General features: G+C 46.7%; 1 protein-coding gene across 3 annotated transcripts in view; it reads left to right on the forward strand.

Moving 5' to 3' along the window:
• Positions 1-21,310, forward strand: part of LOC119461435 (RING finger protein 17) — a 110,967-nt gene that overhangs the window by 61,865 nt on the left and 27,792 nt on the right. For all 3 annotated transcript variants that reach the window (XM_049672642.1, XM_049672640.1, XM_049672641.1), the window contains exons 22-24: positions 2,520-2,622; positions 6,634-6,866; positions 21,186-21,243. In XM_049672642.1, the coding sequence (XP_049528599.1) occupies positions 2,520-2,622; positions 6,634-6,866; positions 21,186-21,243 (394 nt within the window). The remainder of the gene's footprint in view (positions 1-2,519; positions 2,623-6,633; positions 6,867-21,185; positions 21,244-21,310) is intronic.

Here is a 21,310-nt window from a genome sequence, read left to right on the forward strand (position 1 = left end):
GGTCAACCAGTCACATGTGCTTTATTAGCTCCTTAGTGTAGCATTTTGCATGAGCGCCAGTGATGTCGCCGGCTGTCTCTTCTACTTCTGCACTTTGTAATTAGATCAGAGCTCTGGAACACACCAGAGTGGTGCACAGGATTTGCAGCGTATAGCCACAATTGCCACTCATTTTAGTGTCTTTTTAAATAGCGCATCACTAGTGAAAATGATGAAAGAAAAGGGCAGACAAATGCCGACTTGCAATTTTGTCAGTTGAGAGTTGGCAAAAGTTTTTTTTTTCTATTTTTCTATGCAGTTCTTTGGTTTGCTCCTTCGTAGCCTGTCCTGACCATAAAATTAACTACCATACTTTTGCGCGTATAACCTGCACCAAATTTAAAAAAAAACAGCAAAGTCGGGTTGCGGTTTATATGTGAATTCCGCCTTGAAGTGGGGCTTCATGGCAGCGTGGCAAATGCGTCACTAGTTCCCGCGATGCTCCTTCGGTCCGTGCAAAGTGCTTCACGATACGGCAGTGAGCCAAATCACCGTTGGGATTTTTCAGCTCGGTCATGTTTTGCTAACTGCGAAGTAATCTGATTCATGTCACATATCATGTGATTGATTTGTCTGCGATAACATCCGACCTATGAATCCAGCTTTGTCAGCATTGCCGAAGAATATGCGAATGGAGCTGGCCGAAGATACATGGATGAAAAGCCGTGCATCCGCGAATGGAGACTGTTTTTGCAAATATTTTAGCATTAGATAAGTTATTTTCGTGAAATGTATGCGCAGATATACTTTAAGATTTCTTCGCTGTTGTAAATTGGGGTGCTGGTTATACGCGAATGAATACGGTATCCTAATTTCTGTCACGTGCATCATGTCTGTGCTTTGCTTATCTCACAACCTGAATGCAAAAGAACTGTGGCTGCAGGCGATAGCAAGGGAGCTCATCATAAAGGGTAACCTTGCTGTGGCGGGCATTCTCCTTTGCATTATTGAAATGCTAATGCCTTTCGCATCTGGTGTTGACTGAAGGAGGAAGCCAAAGCAGACACTGATGTACAACCCGTGCAGCCATTGAAGAGGCATTCGAACTCATATTGTTTCTGTTCTTGTTATGACGTCAAGCAGCACAGTCTTCTTCAGGCAGCGCTGAACTAGCTGGATGCTAGAGCATTCTCAGAGAGTAAGAATCTTGGACCATGGCCTCGGGGGTTGCTATCTCACAGAGCAGTGTGGGCACTGCTACAGTTTGTGCTGTCTGTTGCCTTCAGTGGTCAATTGCAGGCATTTTGTGCAGTACCACCTGTGTGCAGTTCTAGTGCCTCCTTCCTTCTCCCTCTCTGATTTTCTTTTTGTCCCCTTAACCCCTTTATTCTATGTAGGGTAGCGAACCATACGAGCATTTGGTAGACTCTTTTCCTTTCCTTTTATCTCTCGCTGCGAGTTAAATTTTTACAGCTAAGCTGTCAAAGGCTCAATCTTCGATGGTTGCGTCCGATGTAGAAAAAAACTCATATTCCGTATGCTGTAGGTGTGCGAGGGTGAGGGACGCACGCTTTCACGGGGAGCGAACGCACGGCGGAAAGCAAGCGAGACTTCCCAGTGGAAGGGGAGCAGTGGGCGAGGAGGGCATCGAGGCACCCTAGAATGTGCGTGTGCATGCCCGCTCTCCCACTGTGGTGCATGTGCGCAGCCCTGCCGGCCTCTGCCGCCTGTGCCTCAGACTCTCTCTGGGCTCTCGCCCGCCTATCCCGTAACAGTGTCGACAACGGCGTGTAGCCGTTCCGTCTCGTAAACATTCGCGCTCGCACTCTTATCAGTTGCCCTTACGACTCGCCATGGCCCGGCCGTGTGCCGTTTGTTTGGAGGAACAATGCAGCGAGCGACAGGGAACTGGCAACTCAACCTCCCACGCAAAAGGAGGACAGCAGGAAGGCAGCGTGGGAGGGAGGGGTTGCGGCTTCTGCTCTGCGAGCAACTTGTACTTTGCGCGGCACCGGCCGGTTGCGCACCGTATCTTGAAAGCGATCTGCAACACGGCTCCTACCTTTGTATGCGCTGTGCTTTCGCCGCTCAGTTTCCGCTGAAGCGATAGACCGCATGAACCTTCGCCTGCTCCTGCTGGCGCGCTTGCTCACGCCAGCGTCTTGACAGCGGTTGTGTGCAGTCACACAAACAACGCGCAGAACTGTTGTCGATGGCAGTGGCGTTTTGCCCGCAGTTCGCACCGAACGCACGCGGCGTTGGTGACGTGTTTATGAAGAACATGCCAACCTTTGCCGTAGACCCTATGGCGGTGTACCCTATCGACCATAAGGCCATGGTCTCTGTGGTCACTAAACAAATGAAAACCACCGGATCTTATATATTTCTCATTCTTTAATAGTTCAATAACCAATTACACCATCACATCTTAATAGTCATAATTGGAAATACATAATTCCCACCATAGTACAGCTTCGCTGGTCTTCCATCTCCACCCCAGTGGAAGGGCTGACAGTTTTTTCTTGCCTCCCTCTCTATAGCTTGGCTCCACTGTGGAAGGGATGCAGAAAATGCTTGGAGAATTGCAGCATTTCTGCAACGTAGAAAGCACCGAGTTGGACATATTATTTTCACCTGAAGTTGGTAAGTGCTGTACACTTCTGTGCTTGGATCAGCCGATTGATTGATTCATTGATTCATTCATTGTAAATTACTTATTCTACCAAAGAACTACCACGGACTGCATTCTTCATAATTTGACCTTTGGAAGTTCCCTGCTTTGAGTGTTTCAGCCACCAGAAACAGTGCAGACCACTTATAACGTAACCACTTTTAGCGTGGGACCGGTTATAGGGTGGGTTTTTTTGACCACCGATAGTTCTCCCATAGAACTCAATGTATAGGTGAACCGTTTATTGCGTAGGTGCGCGAAGCAGAATACCGGTTATAGTGCGGTTATTTTACGCGCGCGACCATGAAATCGGCGCACGGAGCACGGCCTTTGCTAGGAGGCCTTGAGCACGGCCCGCACGGCCGCACGGTTGCCGGGCGCACAAACGCGGAGGAGTGGGAGCGCAGGTGCGGGCGTGGAGACCAGTGGCGAAAAGCGAAACAAGAAGTCACAGTTTCCCCCAAAAGAAGCATCAATTGCGATTGCAAATTTACTAGTGGAGTATGCGGAGTAAGGATAGTAGTTTTATAGCCTTCATAAACTTGGACACATCCGCTTACTGACTGAATTAACAAGCGTGGTGTCAGTGCGCACAAGCAAACATGAATGGATTGCACTCGATGACCGCAGACAAGTACTCTAAAAACGTTGGCGTGAGCAAGCGCGGCAGGAGCAGCAACCGAAGGTTCGTGTGGTCTATCGCTTCAACGGAAACGCATACAAAGTTCAGAGCCGTGTGGAGGTCGCTTTCAATATACGGTGCGGGCGACAGCCCTCGGCCGTGCAAAGTACAAGTACGCAGTGGCAAAATTCGCGCCCCCTCCCTCCCGTTCGTGTGGGAGATTAAGTCGCCAGTTCCCGTTGCGCCCAGTTCCAAGATACACATTGAATGCCGCATCTAAACGTCACCTCCCCTCACTCCCTCCCTCTCATTCCCCCACGGCCTTCCGCACGACGAGAGTCGTCGCGTTTGCTCTCCGCCGTAAGTTCGTTCTCCGTAAAAGCATGCGTCCCTTGCGCGCTTTCACTCGCGCATACGGCATACAGCAGCATGCAGCATTTTTTTTTTTTTTTTTTCAGGAGTGGGAGCATGGGCGTGAGCGTGGGGACCAGCGGCGAAACGCGAAACAAAAAGTGAAACGCGAAACAAAGAGGAGAAGGGACTTTGGAGGAAGGAGGGCGTGTGTTTTCATCACTATAGCAGCGTCCGGGGTAGATCGGTAGCGCACTACTTTTTTTTTTTTTTTTTCAATAGTGGGACCGTGGGCGTGCGCGTGAAGACCAGTCTTCAGACGAAAATAACAGCGTTCTTCTGCTGATGCCGCACTTGTCCAGAGAACTTGGTTTCTGTGCTGTGTTGCGATTGTGTTGCATGTATGTGTGGGTGAAATAAGTCATAAATTGCGTTTGAAAAGTGGGTTGCTCATTTGGCATAAGCAAAAGCCGAAAAAAGCATGCTTTGGTTATAATGCGGTACCGCTTATAGCGCGGATTTTTACAACTCCCGCGACTTATGTACGTTATAAGCGGTCTACACTGTACTGTCCAGAACCTTTCATGGCCAGGCTGTTGCTTTTTTGCTAATTGCACATGTAGCAGATCTCGTATAGTGAGCTGCCTATAGAGAAGCGAAAGTGGACATTGACGTCTACTAGTGCTCTTCCCATACCAGTTGCAACAGTGTGCTTGAGTTAGAATGCGGTACCTTATTGTTATTATGTTTACATTATTTACTTTTGTAATTCATAGCACCTTGTGCTATCTTCAATTTAAGTCCTAATAGGTGGTGTGTGTGGCCCACTGTAGTGTGCACAATTACAGTAACAGATTTCTACAGTTGTTGTCATCGTCTCTTCCTGGAACAATAATTAAGCTGTACATTTGTCAATTGGGTTCATGCAAAAAACCAGCAAAGCAACTGCTCTTATCACGAGAGGAGGCACAATTTTATGCACTAGCTCCACATAATGTCATGGATTTTAACAGTGTCTATTCAGGTCTAGTTAATTGTTCATTGATAACAAAGGACCGCATCGCATTCTTAGGAATCCAAAAACTGAATCTTGCAAAGTTTGAGAACATTTTCCTGCAGTGAAACGGCCCCAATTGGAGCAGCTACATTGAAGCTGTGATGTCTTGGTGACATAATACAGTGCAGACCGCTTATAACGTAAGTCGCCGGAGTCGCGAATATCCGCACTATAAGCGGTACCGCACTATAACCAAAGCAACAATTTTCAAGGCCCGCACATATGCAAAACATGTGCACCGAGCCGCCACGTGTATGCGACAGTCGAGGAATGCGGCTAGAACGTTTGTATTCAATTTACAGTCGAATCTCATTAATTCTAACCAAATCACACGGCCGCGCCTCTGACCGGCATTGCTCCGGCACCGCCATAGAGTAAAAGCTTAGGAGAGACCCCTCAATGTTGCGCGCGAACGAAAAAAAAAAAAAAAAATGCAGCGGAAATTTCGCTCTCTCTCAAATGGCAAGGTCGCCGATTCTGTGTTGCGCCGGAACATGCGTGTACATGCCGACACCTCAGCCACGCTACCGTAGCCACGTGTAGAAAATGGCAGTGAACCCAGGCAGCCGCACTGTAACCGGTATTTCGTTTCCCGCAACTGCACTATAAGCGATACGTGTATACATGGAGTGCTACGGGAAAATTAACGGGAGTCTGAAAAGACTGCACTATGCTTCCTTTATGCTTCCTTGCACGCTGCGGCTACGGCGCAGAGGAAAGCAGCGGCGCTGTCCCAGGCCGGCCAACGAAACTGCTCACGCCGGCAAATGCCCGCTTTTCCGATAACGGCAGAAAACAAAACTTCCGCGAGCTGGCGCCGGGCCGGCTGAAGTGGCGGCGCGCGCACGGCGACAGTCGAAAGTGAGGGAGCTACGAGGGAGGGCGAGGGGAGCACCGAAGCGGCGGAGTTGCCGAGGCGAAATCCACTTCCCTGCCACCCTCCTCCCTCACATTCCACGGTCTCCGTGTGCACCCTTCGCCGTGATGTGCCGGCGCTGCCCGCTCCCTGAAGTTTCGTTTACTGCTGTTATCGTGAAGCGAGCGTTGGCAGTTTCGTGGCGCTCGCTCGCTATGCGCGCCGTGATATTTCACGACTCGCACTCAAGATTCTGGTTTCAGCCTCACTGGCTGTTTGTTCGCACCACGTGCCCTTCTCCTCCACTTCGTCTCTTTTTCTTCCTCGAGCACTCCTTGGGGCGCCCGTTTGAGGGAAGCGTTCGCCGTGTCCGCTGACTTCCGTACTCCCAGGCAGCCGCACTGTAACCGGTATTTCGTTTCCCGCAACTGCACTATAAGCGATACGTGTATACATGGAGTGCTACGGGAAAATTAACGGGAGTCTGAAAAGACCACACTATATCCGGTCCAACACTATAAGCGGTTACGTTATAAGTGGTCTATACTGTACCAGGCAGAGGTGTTGGCATGAAATTCAGGAAAGAGAAGTGCTAGTTTTGTTTTTCTAGCACTAGCCAACCTTTTCCTGCCAAAAGAATGAAACTAGACTTTTGGAACACTTTGCCAGCCTAAACTGGTTTAGTTTCATGTCTCTCTAAGTAGTGCATGTACAGCGAGCACCGTAATGAAAAGAAACATGTCAGCACGTGTACTGCGATTCGCAGTGGGTGCTTATCGGGGCGCCATTACGTAACTCGTAACGGAGAGATTTTCAGGTGCTAGCGGCAGCTACATCTGCCAATTTGAGCTTTCTTTATTTGAACGTAGCCATGGCTCTAAGCTGTTGATCCTTTCCTGGTCACATGCTGGCCACACCATAAGCAGCCAACATGGAACGCAGGCCATGTGCTTGCACATCTCCTTTTATAAAAACGCTGTGTGTACACGCGAAAGCATTTCATAAGCAGCACATGCTGAGCAGCTGTTGCGTGGGTTCTCATTCATTGCAAGAAGCCTCACCTTGTGTCTTTGTCCCTGCTTTCTTTGAAAATCCAGGTATGGTCTGCTTGGCGAAGTTTCCTCATGACCACTTGTGGTATCGCGGTCGTGTGGTCAGCCTACATGGGAAGTCTCATGTGGATGTGTTCTATGTCGACTACGGAAATCAGGAACGGGTGCCTATTATGTGGGTTCGCCGCATACCGGACAAGTACATGCACCTTCCTATCCAGGCTATTCCCGTGACACTCGCTGATTTGGCCCCAGTTTCGGATTCGTGGTCTGACGAGGTATGTCATTAGCTTCCTGTCTGATCTTACTTGTGGCAAGTCGGGCAAGCCGTGATGAAATTTCACTTTCTCTTTGCAAATCTGAACTGAAGCCCAACCTGTATCATGCTAGGATAGATCAAGTTATGAAGCAAGTATACAGTCGAACCCACTTATGATACCGGTTTTAATAATATATCGATTATAACAATGAGAAGCCGCTACACCATCAACTTTCATATGTTTTCTATGGTGAAATAACCCGCTTACTACAATGACCCTGTGCCACATTATCGCTTATAACAAAGTCTGGCTGCTGGCTGTCCGTGCCGAAAGAATGGAATGCGAAATCCTTGAAAAGAAAATAAGAAATGCAGGCCTCTGCACGTCGCCGCGCGCTGTTTTCCAGCCATCGCATCGCCAGCCTCGTGCGCCTCTCTCCTGTCGCCCTTCCACCCCTTCGAATACGAATGAGCTGCGCCCATAGATCTACGCCGCACCACCCTCCGAAAATAAGAATGGCCCGCGCCAACTGCACTGATAGCAGATAGCGCTGGCCGCTGCTCTTGCTGTGAACATACCGTAAAATACCGATCAAACGCCCCCACCCGTGCAAGCGCCCCCCTCCCATAATCTGAGAATTTCGAGTTATCGTTTACTACCGAACAAGCGCCCCCCCCCCCCCCCCCCCCCCCCAATTCTCTGGCGACTCGCCCCGGAACTTTCGAAACCGAAACCGTGCCAAAAACCATGCTTCTGGCTACGTTCTTGTCTAATCCGAAATCCAATCCAAGAACGGGCCACCTACACTGGCAACCTTGACACTGGCGACGCTCACCATTTTATTGTTGTTTTGCTGTGCCACATGTGGCTGTGACTTCGCGACATGCACTCATACACAGTGAAAAAGAAAATCGAAGTCGTGGAATGGCATCGCCACAACGGAAAGAATGTGCACGCGACAGCTCGCCACTTCAGTCTAGATAGAAAGAGGATTCGCGAGTGGGAGAAGAAGTACGAGACTTTGCTGCAGCAGAACTTTGGCAAGGCCAAGCTTCGGCGGAAGTTGAGCAATGGAGCGCCGGTGTTCAGCGAAGAAGTGGATGACGCTCTTTTTGAATTTCTAGAGCGAGAAAGAAGCGCAGGGCGTGCTGTAAGTAACAGACTGCTTTCTGAAGAAGCTGTTAAAATTGCGCACAGCTTGCAGTTGGGAAATTTTCTTGCATCAAGCCAGTACATCAAGAGATGGAAACAGCGGTTCGGCGTTACAATGCGCCAAGCCACCAACGAAAGCCAAAAGACACCCGAAGATTTCACGGAAGCGGCAAAGGCGTTTCGCTCTGCCGTGAACGCTCTCCGTATACGCCACGACTACACCCACTTCAACATTTCAAATATGGACCAGACGATGGTCAGAATGGACTCTGCGGCAAACAGGACGAACAATGTGGTCGGCGAGAGCACTGTGCAGATAGCCAACACTGGTTGCGCCCGGAAGGGCTTCACGGTTGCATTGGCAGCATGCGCAAGTGGACACAAGCTCCCAGCTTTCGTAATTCTCAAGGAACCGAGCGGAAGGATTCCACCCAAGGCATTCATGAGTCTTCGCATACCAGGTGAGTGATTACCGTTGTGCACAAAGTTATTTTCTGCTTGCTTTCAAAGCGGAGAGTAACGATAACGGAGATGCTCGATCACAGTGATTACCGCTAACTTATTTATTTTTCTTTTCGTAGCAAATGTCCGCGTCACCGCATCAAAAAATGGATGGATGACATCGGACAAGCTGCAGGAGTGGCTGACCAGGGTGTGGGGGCCAAACAGCGATGACGTGCGGCGACTACTTGTGCTCGATCAGGCACCCATCCACAAAACGCAGGCAACAAAGGACGCCTTAGACGAGCGCGACACAGACGTCGTGTACGTGCCTGCAGGCTGCACAAGCCTACTGCAACCAGTTGACGTGTTCTGGAATAGGCCATTTAAGGCCAACCTTCGCCGTACGTGGGAAAGCTTCATCAGAAAAGAGGAAAGAACGCCGAAAGGCAATTTAAGGAAGCCGTCGCGACAGGATGCCCTTGACTTTGTGTCAGAGGCATGGGCCGCTGTCACGGAAGAGACTGTCGCGCGCTCCTTCAAAGGGTGCAGCATTGCTAACGCGCTCGACGGTTCCGAGGATGGTCAGCTGCATGACCAGCTTTGTGACATCGGCGCCGTGGCCCCAGAACTTCACGAGGGCTTGCAGACAGAGTGCCTAGGCCTCGTTTTCGCATCGGACTCTGAAGACTCATTTGACGGCTTCGAAAGCGATTAAATGAATGAATAAAGAGCTTTAGTTCTACCTAGTGCACTTTGTGTGTGTCGTCCTTTTCTTTCGGTTCCGTTTTTTTTTTTTTTTTTTCGACTCCGCATTTTTATCTGGGGGGGGGGGGGGGGGGTAGCATTTTTGGCCGCCATCTTGCATTTTGTGGCAGTACCGAACAAGGGCCCCCTCCCCAACATTCCTGCATTATCCTCACATCGAGGGGGGGCGCTTGATCGGTATTTTACGGTAGTTGAATTTCTTACTCTATGCTGCGAATTTCTGCCGACGGATAAAGTCGCTCATGCTCGTCTTTGTTGGTTGTGTCGAAGTCATTCCAGGCCACGGGGTTTCGCCCGTTTCGCAGCCTAGTTCCACTCACCGCCGAAACGGAAAATGGCTGAACTGCCCGCTGATCATCGGCAATGCACGATGTTGCCGGTGAAAAGAAAGCGAACTGCTATATATTTGGAAACGAAGGGCTTCTAACCGATGAGGCGATTGTCCCGAATGTGCTCACATCGGATAACAGTGACGGCGGCAGCAATGACGTGGTAGGACAGGCTGCCTCAATGTTGACCTCGCAGGAGGCCCTGCAGATGATTCAGTCCCTCTAGGGCTTCGTTTTCGCGTCAAGCAAGCAAGGCTGACGGTCATGGGGTTTTCTCGTGCAAGTCCATGAGAAGTGTGCGGCGAGATGCTTGTGGCGATCTCGCCCCAGCGTTTCTTGTAGATTTCTCAAGCTGAGAGACTGTCGCGGCAACCTTCTCGTATTTTTTAAAAGGCCCCTTTTGAGGCCACTGTCGCAGAAACGAGACGAGACAGCTGCGTTCGATGCGAACGAAATCAAGATTCCTCTTTTTCTTTTTTTTCTTGCTTTTCTTAGCGCGCGCGCCTTTGGAGCCCGCCGTCTTCTTCTTTCTCGTCTTGTCCACTCTCATGAGTTTCAATAGCTTCCGGCCGCGAAAAGTTTCCTTCTCATCAGTGGAAGCAACCTTCGAGTGTGTATAGGTGTTGAACAGGTCTCCGAACGAGTTTTCCTTTGGATTTTAAGAGACAGGAGCGTGGTTTCCCGTCGACTCCAGAATATACTTCAATGACCTTAGCCAGGTTCCAGAAGGATCTAGGAGCACGTGCACCGATCAAAACGATATCTCCTTGGTTCACTGTCATTTCTTGCATTACACTGCTCTCTCAGTTCTTTCAGATATTCCTTGTTCCATCTCTTCCACCAATCTTCCGTAATTTTTTGCTTATTTCTCCACATTTCTTCTATGCTGATCTTTTTTTCACTTTCTATACTGTCTTTGATCCTATGCTTTCCACCTATTATATCAGCCGGCACAATAGGTAGAGGTTCATCTGGTTCGCTGTATACATAGGTCAACGGTCTGTTATTAAGGGCAGCTTCAACTTCAGTTGTTAGTGTTTGCATCTCTTCTCTTGATAACAGTCTTTTTTCAATAACTTTCCTCATTGTTGATTTCATGCTTCGTACCATTCTTTCATAAAAGCCTCCCCACCAAGGCGCTTGTTCTGCGATGTACTTCCATTTGATTTGATCCCCTTGGCTTGCTCTTTTGGAGACTTCTTTCTGTAGTTCCTTTATCATACGATTGATGTCTCTGTTGGCCTTCTTGAACGTCCTTGCGTTGTCACTATAAATGATGCAACATAGCCCTCGTCTCGCAGTAAATCTTCGGAATGCATGTAAGAATGCTTCTGTTGTCGTGTTGTCCACAACTTCGAGATGTGCAGCTCGTGTGGTAGCACATACAAATATTGCAACATACTGTGTTGTAGTGCCTTTCATCGCGTCCTTTACAAGTAACGGACTCGCGAAATCCACTCCGATCACTTCAAATGGTTGTCGCTCGTTGACTCTGTCAGCAGGAAGTGGTGCTGTTTCTTGGTGTAGTGGTCTAGCGTCAAATCGTTGGCACTTTAGACATCCATGAATTATCTTCTTCACGAGCTGTCTTCCTTGTATTATCCAGTACTTAGTTCGAAGCTGTGATAATGTGACGCTTATTCCTCCGTGCAGCGTGAGTTGATGGATATGGCGTACCAGCAGCTTTGTACCAGCCGTCCACTTTGGCAGCACAATAGGATGTCTTTCGTTGTATCATAATCCACTTTGAAGTAGCCGACCTTTGTGTCTTAGCAGACCTTGATCGTCTTCAAAGACTTCCGTACCATGAAGAAACATCCTTGTTGTCTTCGTAGGAATGCTCTTGCTCTGTACTATGTTTTCTCTTATATGTTGTTGTTCTAGCTTGATTATTGTCGTCTCAGCATTCTTCAGTTCCTCAAAACTCAGATCTCCGATGATCGGTCTCTTTTTTCGTATATTCCGGATATACCTGAGAACCCAAGCTGTGACTCTGAGTAAGCGTATGTATGTGCCATACTTCTCCGCGTCAATCACTGCCGTATTTGAGGTGCATGTGTTAATCGCATAACTTTCACCATGCTCAGTGTCGTCTTCTGCTTCTGTTTGTTCTGTATTTTTCTTTTTCAGAACTGACCATTTTGGACCATGCCACCATAGCTCTGAGTTTATCAGACGCTCTGCGCTTACACCTCTAGTCATCAAATCAGCTGGGTTTTCTTCACTTGCAACGTAATTCCACTCTGACAGTTTCGTTTTTTCCTTTATCTCCTTCACTCTGTTTTCGACAAAATTGTCTCGTTTTTTCTTTCCGCGTAACCAACTGAGAACAATGGTCGAGTCTGTCCAATATCTCGTTTCGTTGAGTTTTCTTACAAATCCTCTTCTGATATATTCAGAGAGGCGTGCAGATAACGTCGCAGCCATTAGCTCAAGTCTTGGCAAAGACATTTCTTTCATTGGAGCTATTCGTCCTTTTGCTATGAGTAGCTCAGACTGTTTTTGGTTTTCGTAGGTATTTATCAAGTAGGCTGCTGTTCCGTAAGCGTACGGGCTTGCATCAGAAAACAAATGAGATCCGTGTGAAGAGGCTGGCTGCCTTGGTTAATATCAAACCATCTAGGTAGGCTGAAGCCATGTATTAATCGTAGCTCTTGAATCCAGTTCCTCCACGACGCCGTTTCATCTTCTGGTAGTGGGTCGTCCCAAGATGTCCCCTTCCTCCACATGTTTTGTATTCGTCGCTTAGCTGTCACTGTGAATGGAGTGAAGACGCCTAGAGGATCGTATATTCTTGCTGTTAGCTGTAGCATTTGCCTCTTAGTAATTGGACCGCTCGTATCGATGTCCTTTGTGTCAAAAGATGGGAGGTACAATCTATCTTCCTCGTAATTACATCTGATGCCAAGTACTTTTATCTGGGTTGAGGTTTCCATGCCTGTGTTTTCCTCTTGTATGTCTATAGTTCGCTGTAATCCAGGCTCATTAGTTTTGAACTTTCTGAGTGTCATTGACGCCTCTTGAAAAATATCTTTTGACTCTTTATAAAGTTTTTCGGCTTCTTCTGATGAGTTGGCTCCCAGTATCACGTCGTCGACGTAAATGTTGTTCTTCAACTGCTTAATCGTTTCCGGAAAGCTATCTTCCAACTTGCTTAGGTGGTTTCGTACAGTTGCTGCAAGTAAGAAAGTACTCGGAGCTGTCCCAAACGTAACTCTTGACATTCTCCATGTCACGACTTTTGCGTCGCTACCGCTTGGAATTCTGTCCCACCAAAGAAAACGCAATGCGTCTCTATCTTCTTCGTGTATTGAAATCTGCAGAAATGCTTTCTCTATATCAGCTGTCATTGCTATGCGATGGTGTCGGAAGTTCATCAGCATATGCACCAGATCACAATTGAGATTCGGTCCTGTTTCGAGGTTATCGTTTAAAGAAAACCCTTTTGTCGACGATGAAGATGCATCAAATACAATTCTTATCTTTGTGGTTTGTCGATCTTCCCTTATCACTGCCTGATGCGGCATGTAGTAGCAGTGTGTCATCAGTCTACTTTTTTCGTCGACCACTTCTGCTACTCCACTATTTAAATAATCTCTGATAGCACTGTCATAGCGCCGGAGTATGCTTTCGTCCTTCTGTAGCCGTCGAGTGAGTTGTAGTAATCTGTTCATAGCTACGCTCTTGTTTTCATCAAGTTCCACGTTATCTTTCCATGGAAGTCTGACAGAATATCGCTTCTCTTCAAATTTTAAGTGCCTCTTGAAGTGCTGAATCACTGCCTCTTCTCTCCCGGTTTCTTTCTCAGAGCACTTTATGCCTAGATTTTCAATATTCCAGAAATGCCTGAGTTCTGTCTGTATGTCGCAGTTATCCACGTTGACGTTAAGTACCATTACGGTTGACTTCTCCATTATTGTTGCTGATATCCTAGCTTCACCTTGTACTGTCCAGCCGAATATGGTTTCTGCTGCTGTCAACCTCTCTTCTAGTCTTCGGATCCCACCTGTCATTACTTGCCAATACTGGTCTGATCCAATAAGTATTCCAATTTCTATGCATGATGTGCCTTTACATGAAACGTCAGCCAGCTTGAATCCGTCCTCTTCATACTTCTTTTGCAGTGAAATAGGCAGGAACGGTAATCTTTCTTTTGAAATTATGTCTACCTCCAGTGCTTCCAGTACCACTTCTTCACTACTGGAGATACTTTTCAGTTTAACTTCAACTGAATTCATGACTCTTTCATTTTGTCCTCCTCCGAATGAGCCTATCGTGAGTCTTTCTTTTCCTTAAACCTTACAGCCAAGCTTCTCAGATAGGCTTTTCAGTATGAATGATCTTTGGCTGCCAGTATCCAGTAGAACACGACAATAACATGACTGCCTTCTACCTTCTGCTAATACAACTGCAGTCTGCAGAAATACACTTGATGAGTTGTTCATAAACTGGCATGTAGATGTTTTCTCTTCTTGATTTTCACTTTCATCAAGAGTAGATGTTGTACACTGTGCTGTCAGTTCTTTGCTTCGGCACATAGACGTCGCATGCCATTTTCGACATATCTTGCACCTAATGTTTGCCTTACATATTTTAGCAGTATGGCGAGGCCTGGTACAGCGGAAACATCTGTTTGCCTCTCTGAGCTTCATTTTCTTGTCTTCATAAGGCATTGTTTTCCTACAATCATCAGTATAATGAGTTGTATTGTCGCAAAATATGCAAAACTTTGCAGCTGTACTTTGAAAATTAACAGTTCTTGTATGCTGCTTACTCTCAGCCCTGTGGCTGTAGCTTTCTCTCCTTTCTGTTGACAAGTCCTCTCTGCACTCTACTTGATCTTCGATGTATTTCATCAAGCGCCTAAGAATATCTTCTTGACGTATAGCCACATTCTGATCTCGTGATGAAGATCCACTGAACGCTTCTCTTTGTTTTAACTGGAATCCAATGTACATATCCACTGGCAAAGCTCTTTTCAGGATCGGAAGCAACATCGATGCATAGGACTCGCTTTTCAATCCTAAGGACTCCAATCCACGTATGTGCACTTGCACCTTTTGTGACAGCTTTCTTAAACCGTCAATGTCGTTGCAGCTCGCTACTGTATTCAAGTTAGTCAGTTCTTTCATGTGCATTTCTACCAGCACGTCATCTTTTCCGTACCTCTTCTTGAGTATATCAATGGCGTTGCTATAGTTACTATCGGAAAATTGTAGTCCCTCCACGGCAGCTGCCGCTTTTCCGGTTAGTGATGAGAGAAGGTACGTAAATTTCTGATTTTCGTTCAAGTCGGTTCTTTCGTGTACAGCTGTTTCAAATTGCCGACAAAATCTCTGCCATTTCATTTTGTCGCCGTCAAACTTCATTAGTTCTAGCTTCGGTAGCTTCACTGTTGTTGCTTGCTGAGATTGTCTAGCTTCGCCATTGAAATTGGTTTGCTCCCTCGCTGTTTGCCGTACTTCTTGCCGAGAAAGGTACGCGTTGATGTTGTGCAGAGCACTTATTATCTTTAGCTCGTACTCATTTGTTTTCGCAAACTCCGAGTCAGCTGTTTCGGGCGTTATGAACTGCTCCATCTGCTCGTCCGCTTTCTTTAGCGAGTCTGCAATACCTTTAATCTGGCTGGCTATCAGCGACATCGCTGTAGGATCTTGATTCTCCTCCAGTTTCTTTTCAGCATCGCTCACTAGATTTGTTATTTGCGTCCTCAGCGTTTTTCGCTTCTTCAAAATCACTTCTCTGTTCATCTTGAATAACTGAGGAAACTGCTGGTCGCTTACAGATTCTAGCGGCGAGACGTCATCCGAATCTTGGTCGCCCTCTGTGTCCGTGCCGCTCCTTGCCGTCGATGTCTCGTCTCGCTGCCGTTGGTTCGCTCTCGGGCCTCCTCTTCGTCCGTCTTCTGTGGCCAGTCCGTCGTTCTGGTAGTCCGTGGCCAGTCGGAAGAGGAGTAGCCGCTAAATCCTGGTCACGGCACCATGTCGCAGAAACGAGACGAGACAGCTGCGTTCGATGCGAACGAAATCAAGATTCCTCTTTTTCTTTTTTTTCTTGCTTTTCTTAGCGCGCGCGCCTTTGGAGCCCTGCCGTCTTCTTCTTTCTCGTCTTGTCCACTCTCATGAGTTTCAATAGCCACCAAAGCGATGCCTTGGCGGAGCTCGCATGTCACTTGACGACCATGACCCCGCTTTGCAGTTATTGACCCTTTTTGCAGCGATCCCGTGTGGTGCTGCCATGTTTGATCACGTGGTGACACGTCCATTGCTTGCCTCAGCTGCCTCCGTTGCCTCCGTGTTTACAATGGGTGTAGATGACGCCCGGACCGGCTCAGGAAACCTCTGTTTTGGAAGATATCGCAGACGCTGACTGGGTGGTCGACACGAAGCTTTGGCAACAGGTTCAGAGGGCATGTAAAAGTGCTTTCGAAGCTCATTAAGCTTTTGCCCAAACGGCGCGAGCAGCGTATATGGTGCTGCTTCCAAAACGAGGCTAAAAATGTATTCCAAGCTTTCCGATTATGAATTGAATCAGGATCAGTGTGTTTTGCTTTTCGTTCTTTATTTGGCAAATAAAGTTGTTTGTCACGTTTCTGACTCAGTGAAGTTTGTCGGTGCGGTCACTACCTGATTATTTTCTGCCTAATCGCTCGCAGGTGTGCTCAGTTGCAATAAATTTAGTCTTGCTGCACACAAGGCTTGGAACGTGGCTGTTCTGTACTTTGTAATAGCTTGTAGCAAAGATGTATTATCGCTAGTAACTCGCTTACTCCTGTGGACCGTCACGAAACATTCAGCTTCGACCATTCAAGTGCTGTCGGTGTAGTCGCAGTCACCCATTCTTTGGTGCACTGATTCAAGTGTGCGCCCATTCACATATTTTTAATACATTGGTGATAGAGTGTGTGTAAGCTTACGGTGCTAGTTGTCTTCGATGTGTGTAGATAACGTGCGCGAAACTTACTATGCCAGGAAGCGGCGCTAGTCCCTTTGTCATTGTTTAACGAGCGGTACTCACTGTTGCCGGCGTTCCGGGGTTGAAGTCTTTTCTCTGTAGGTTAGCGATACAATGCTGGCGGATAAGTGAATTTTTTTTATCCACAAGGAAAGTCGTACATCGAGAAGGGCCGGCAACAAAGGCTGTCCGTATGTAGCAGTGGTCCGTGAACTTAATGGTCACACATGTTCATTCCATTCCTTAATATGCCAGTCACTATTGTTGCAGCCAACTACTGCACACGTCTTCAATTCACCGCTCCACATTTTGCAGCATGAATTGAGCACAGTGCATGATCGAACGCAGTTGCATTTCCGACAGCTGATCGCACAGAAACAGGGCAGAAGCGGTAATGTTTTCGTATTCGTGTGCTTTCGCTGAGGCAACGTATGGCACGCTGCCGAAAGCGCCATCTCGTTTCTCGTCAACAAATTGCTCCGCGAAAAAAGTCAATAGCAGTGACATTCTTGAACGCTGACAGCCGTGGCTTGTTAGAGATCGGAGCGTGCAGGAAGCATAGTTAAACAGTTAAACGAGTCAACTCAATCAGCAGCCGGATGAAGGAAGGTGGTGGGGAGGTGCACTGGCCTCCCCACTATTATATGCTTTTCTCACAGCAGCTCTGCCATCTCCCTGTTTTGATTTTTTTCGTGCAGCCAGGTTATAACAATTATCGGTTATAACAATGGAATTTTCATGGCACTTGAATATTGTTATAAGTGGGTTCAACTGTAGTAACTATAAATGCAGTCAGTAAGTTGCATGATGAGACCACATGCATTGAAGCTATAGATCTACGATTACCTAGAGACTCCCCTTGCAGAATCTCTTGATTGTAAGCTCTTGTACAGCTCAGTCTATATTCGCACACGGCTAGGGTTGTGCGAATATTGGATTTTGAATTCCAAGCGAATAGTGATTTTGGCAGAATATTTTCGAATCGAATGTCGAATAGTTGCTGTTTAAAAATCTTGGCCACAAAGTGGCATGCAAGATAATTATTGGATGTGTGCAATGATTAAGTGGACTAATTTGTGATAAGACAACAATTAATTCAAGTATGACTTATTTATTGGAATAACTTGAGAACGTTGATGTCATTTACTCATCGCTTTCTCAGATTATTATAGTTTAAATGTTTTGAAACTGTTTTTATAAGTTTTCTCGCAAATAAGTTTCTGAGCAATTATGAAGGTTATGAGAAACATTTAAAGGTCTGAAACTGGTTTTTCTAACTTAGTGTCGGACGGCAGCTGTGGTGAGAAAAGAGTGCTGGCAACCAGGGCGCCAAGATTGGCAAAGATGACGCCGGCGTATACCTGCATTTCTGGAGCTCGTTGCTCGGTTTATTTTGCCCGGTGTTAAACAGAGTTGATAAAATACAATTAATATAGCCAACATCAGATTTTTCGGGCTCCCTAGGAGTCGCGAACAATCGGGCAGTCCGAAAACATAAATGCATGCCTTTTACTGATCCCAAGGGCTCGATTCGCCACAGGCACATCTGAAATAGCTTTAAAGACCTGCCAGTACACTTGTTAGGTGTATTGGTGCTCGTACTGAGATAGGAAATAGCGGGTGAATACATACCATGTCCCGTGACAATTGCCCCTTCCCACTTTTGGTATGCTTCACCGCGTAACACTACTGCACTGAGGCGAAGCTGACTTTCGGGAACTGGCATTACAGAACGCGCCGTGCTTTCCGAGCTTCGAAGCCATTGGCGAGGATCACAAAGGCAGAGTCGGCGCCCTTTCAGTTCGTCAACAGCGGCGAGCTGTTTCAATTAAAGACACGGCACCAAACAGCAAGAAACTTGATAGCGAACGTCGAAGTAGCTAGGCCTAGCATTGCCAAGGTGGTGGCTACGGCTGCCAGTGGATCTGATTATTAAGCAGTAAACAAACTCGCAACTGTTTGCCAACATATTGGAAAGCACGAATATTACAACTGCTCTCGAAGCAAATATCGAATAGCATAATATTCAAAACTGCTATTCGAAAATTTGAATATTTGCACAACACTACACAGGGCATCTGGTCTGACATTGCAGGTGCTGTTGATGGTCCGACCTGCTGAATGCATAGTGATCAGCGATTGAAACGCGATACTAGGACGATGTGGTTGCCGGCACTTTTAGTGCGCCACCGGTGGGCGCTGGTGACACTTACATGATGCATTTTTGTGTCACATAAAAGTGAGAATCATTTTGATGCATCTTAACTGCATTCGGCGCCCTCAGTGATCACCCAGAGATCACCAGTGGCACAACAAGCGTCCACCGCCATGTTGTCCGAGTAATGCATTTCAATTGCTGAGCAGTGTACAGTTACCATATTTATTCGATTAGAAGGCAAGGGTGCAGTTGGGGGATCCAGAAAAAAAAATTATATATGCACACTAATATAAGTTGATATAGAGTTGCCGATGGATTATTCAGACTCGGCGGGGATTGTCCGAAATACTGAATTCAGGGGTGGGACTCCTGCGCCAATTGTGCCATTTTGATACAAGCGCAGATTCCTGCGCCAAACACAGAAAATTGACCGAAATTGCGCCATGCTGCACCAGAACTGCTTCAGCATGTGTGCTCCGGCAGTGACCCAGCGAGGTGATTCGTTCCCCGAAAAAGAATGCGTCCGTTCACATTCCGCAGACCACACGACGGCGCCTCCCACAGAGTTTCTCGTGATTTTCGTGCTTATAATTATCACTGGACTTTTCGGCGGATCGGACAAGTGACCGGCGCGCGCGCGGCCACTCCCGGTTGTTGTCACTGCTGTAGAGAAACGGCTAGGTCGGCTGTATTTGGAGTATACTAGACTGGGGTTGAGTGGGCCGAGCGGCGTGGTGCTCCCTAGCTGAGGGCGCTGTGAGCGAACTAGATTTTAGGGAGGCGCACCGCAGCGGGTTCAGTGGACGGGCGTCTTTGTCCCCAGGGCTAGTATACTGTAAAAATATTAATCTGTTTTTATGCCCATATGAGCGAGGCCTGAGCCATTTCAACATTTCGCGAAGGGCTAAGGGCGAATTTAGAATAAGAAGTGGCAGTTTCGCCCGAAAGGCAAAGCATCGATTGCGATAGCAAATTAGTCGACAGCTATACGAAGTAAGTATAGTAGTTTTATCCATATAAATTTGCAAACATTTCACTTACGAACTAAATTAACAAGCATGGTGTCACGCGCGCACAAGCAAAGATGAACACATCTCACTCAATGACCGCGGAAACTGCCCGAAATGCCCGAAAGTGGGTCGTCTTCTAGCGTCTCGCGGCCAACAACACATGGCCCATCACCATTGCGGATCACATGAGGAGCTCAGCCAAGCCTCATTCTCCCAATAACCATGGTTGCCTGGGCTGCTACGGCTCAAGAAATAATTTTAAATAGCCTGCGTTTTTCAAGCGTTGCAACTTTCAATTTTTAACTTTAAACGTTCATACATGTTTTTCTCAGTTCATTTTGTAGCATTTTCATAGTTTGTGCAATTGAACTTGTGCACTTTATGGAGCCTGATCATAATGAAATTTGACATGCTTATGCTTTAACATTTCCTGAATTCAAAGAAACAACTTCCAGAGCTTTACACAAAAGTGTTCAGTAAGGTCATTTCAAAAGTTTCTTCGTTGAGAATGGTAAAACTGAAACTCAGCGTTGGAATTTTTCTCTAGACTAGAACACAAATGCTACATTATATTTCTTTGCTTTATTGAATTGTACTATTCATTGGGAGCAATATGAGCTATTTTCTAGTGTTTTCTTGCGCTCACTGTTATCGCCTAAGCTTGCATGAGAATGCATTGTTTTTACAAATGCATGGTGTGCAAAAAATTGACCAAATGAGCTATCAAAAAGCTAAGAGCAGATTTAAAAAGAGGAGCTCGAACTCTGTGAATGGTGAAAATTTCATGGAGCTGCCAGAAATGTTAAAAAAAAAAAGTTTTTCCGAGTAGCATCTTCCCTTAAATGTGGCTTCCCGGCGGTGCGAATTTACCCTTAATGTGGAACCGCGTGCATGCGATTTTCGAGCGAAAGCGATGAGCGACGGCAACGAGTGATTGGTTCTGCCATTATACGCAACAACGTGGCAGCAACCAGTCCACCTGCTTCGATTTGGATTTCTTCTTGCAACTTGCGCTTTCTCGATACAGCAAAATATAAATAGTAAAATTATCTATTGTTTTGTCGGGGTGATTTCGATGCAAAGGATTCTGGGAAAATACCTTGCCTTATATTCGAATTAATACGGTAATGCAGTCTTGTGCAAAGCCTCCCAACCCTGTGTGATCATGTGGGGGGTTATAGGCTTATAATGCCCCAGTTGTTTAGTAATAACACTACTGTTGTTTCTTTGCCTTTCTGCATGCCTTTGTTCAATTTTCTTTTTTCTATGGCTGCAACATATGTTCAAAATTATTTTTTAAAACTTAATTAGTGAAAATTTGAAGTCAGCATTGGGAAATCATTATTCAAGTGATCGAAGAGGCAGAGTGGTGCAACCTGCCACAGGAAGCTTGTAAAAATTTTGTACTGCATGTTAAAAAACATACCTAAACCGTAGCTTTGGTTCAGGCTGACACATCTTTATAGAAATGTGCCTCAGATTCTGTGTTTTGTGAAAGCTGAGCTTCAACTACTTTTCTTTGAAGGCAACCACAAGACTGTCAAAATTGACCTTGAGCAAACACCTGTTGATGAAAGTTCATGGTAAGCATCAGTCTTTTACGTGCACCTTGTAATTTAGTCACTTGTGCTACTGTTTCTAAACTGCATT

Source organism: Dermacentor silvarum, chromosome 8 (genome assembly GCF_013339745.2).
Source record: "Dermacentor silvarum isolate Dsil-2018 chromosome 8, BIME_Dsil_1.4, whole genome shotgun sequence".
NCBI classification, from domain to species: Eukaryota; Metazoa; Arthropoda; class Arachnida; order Ixodida; family Ixodidae; genus Dermacentor; species Dermacentor silvarum.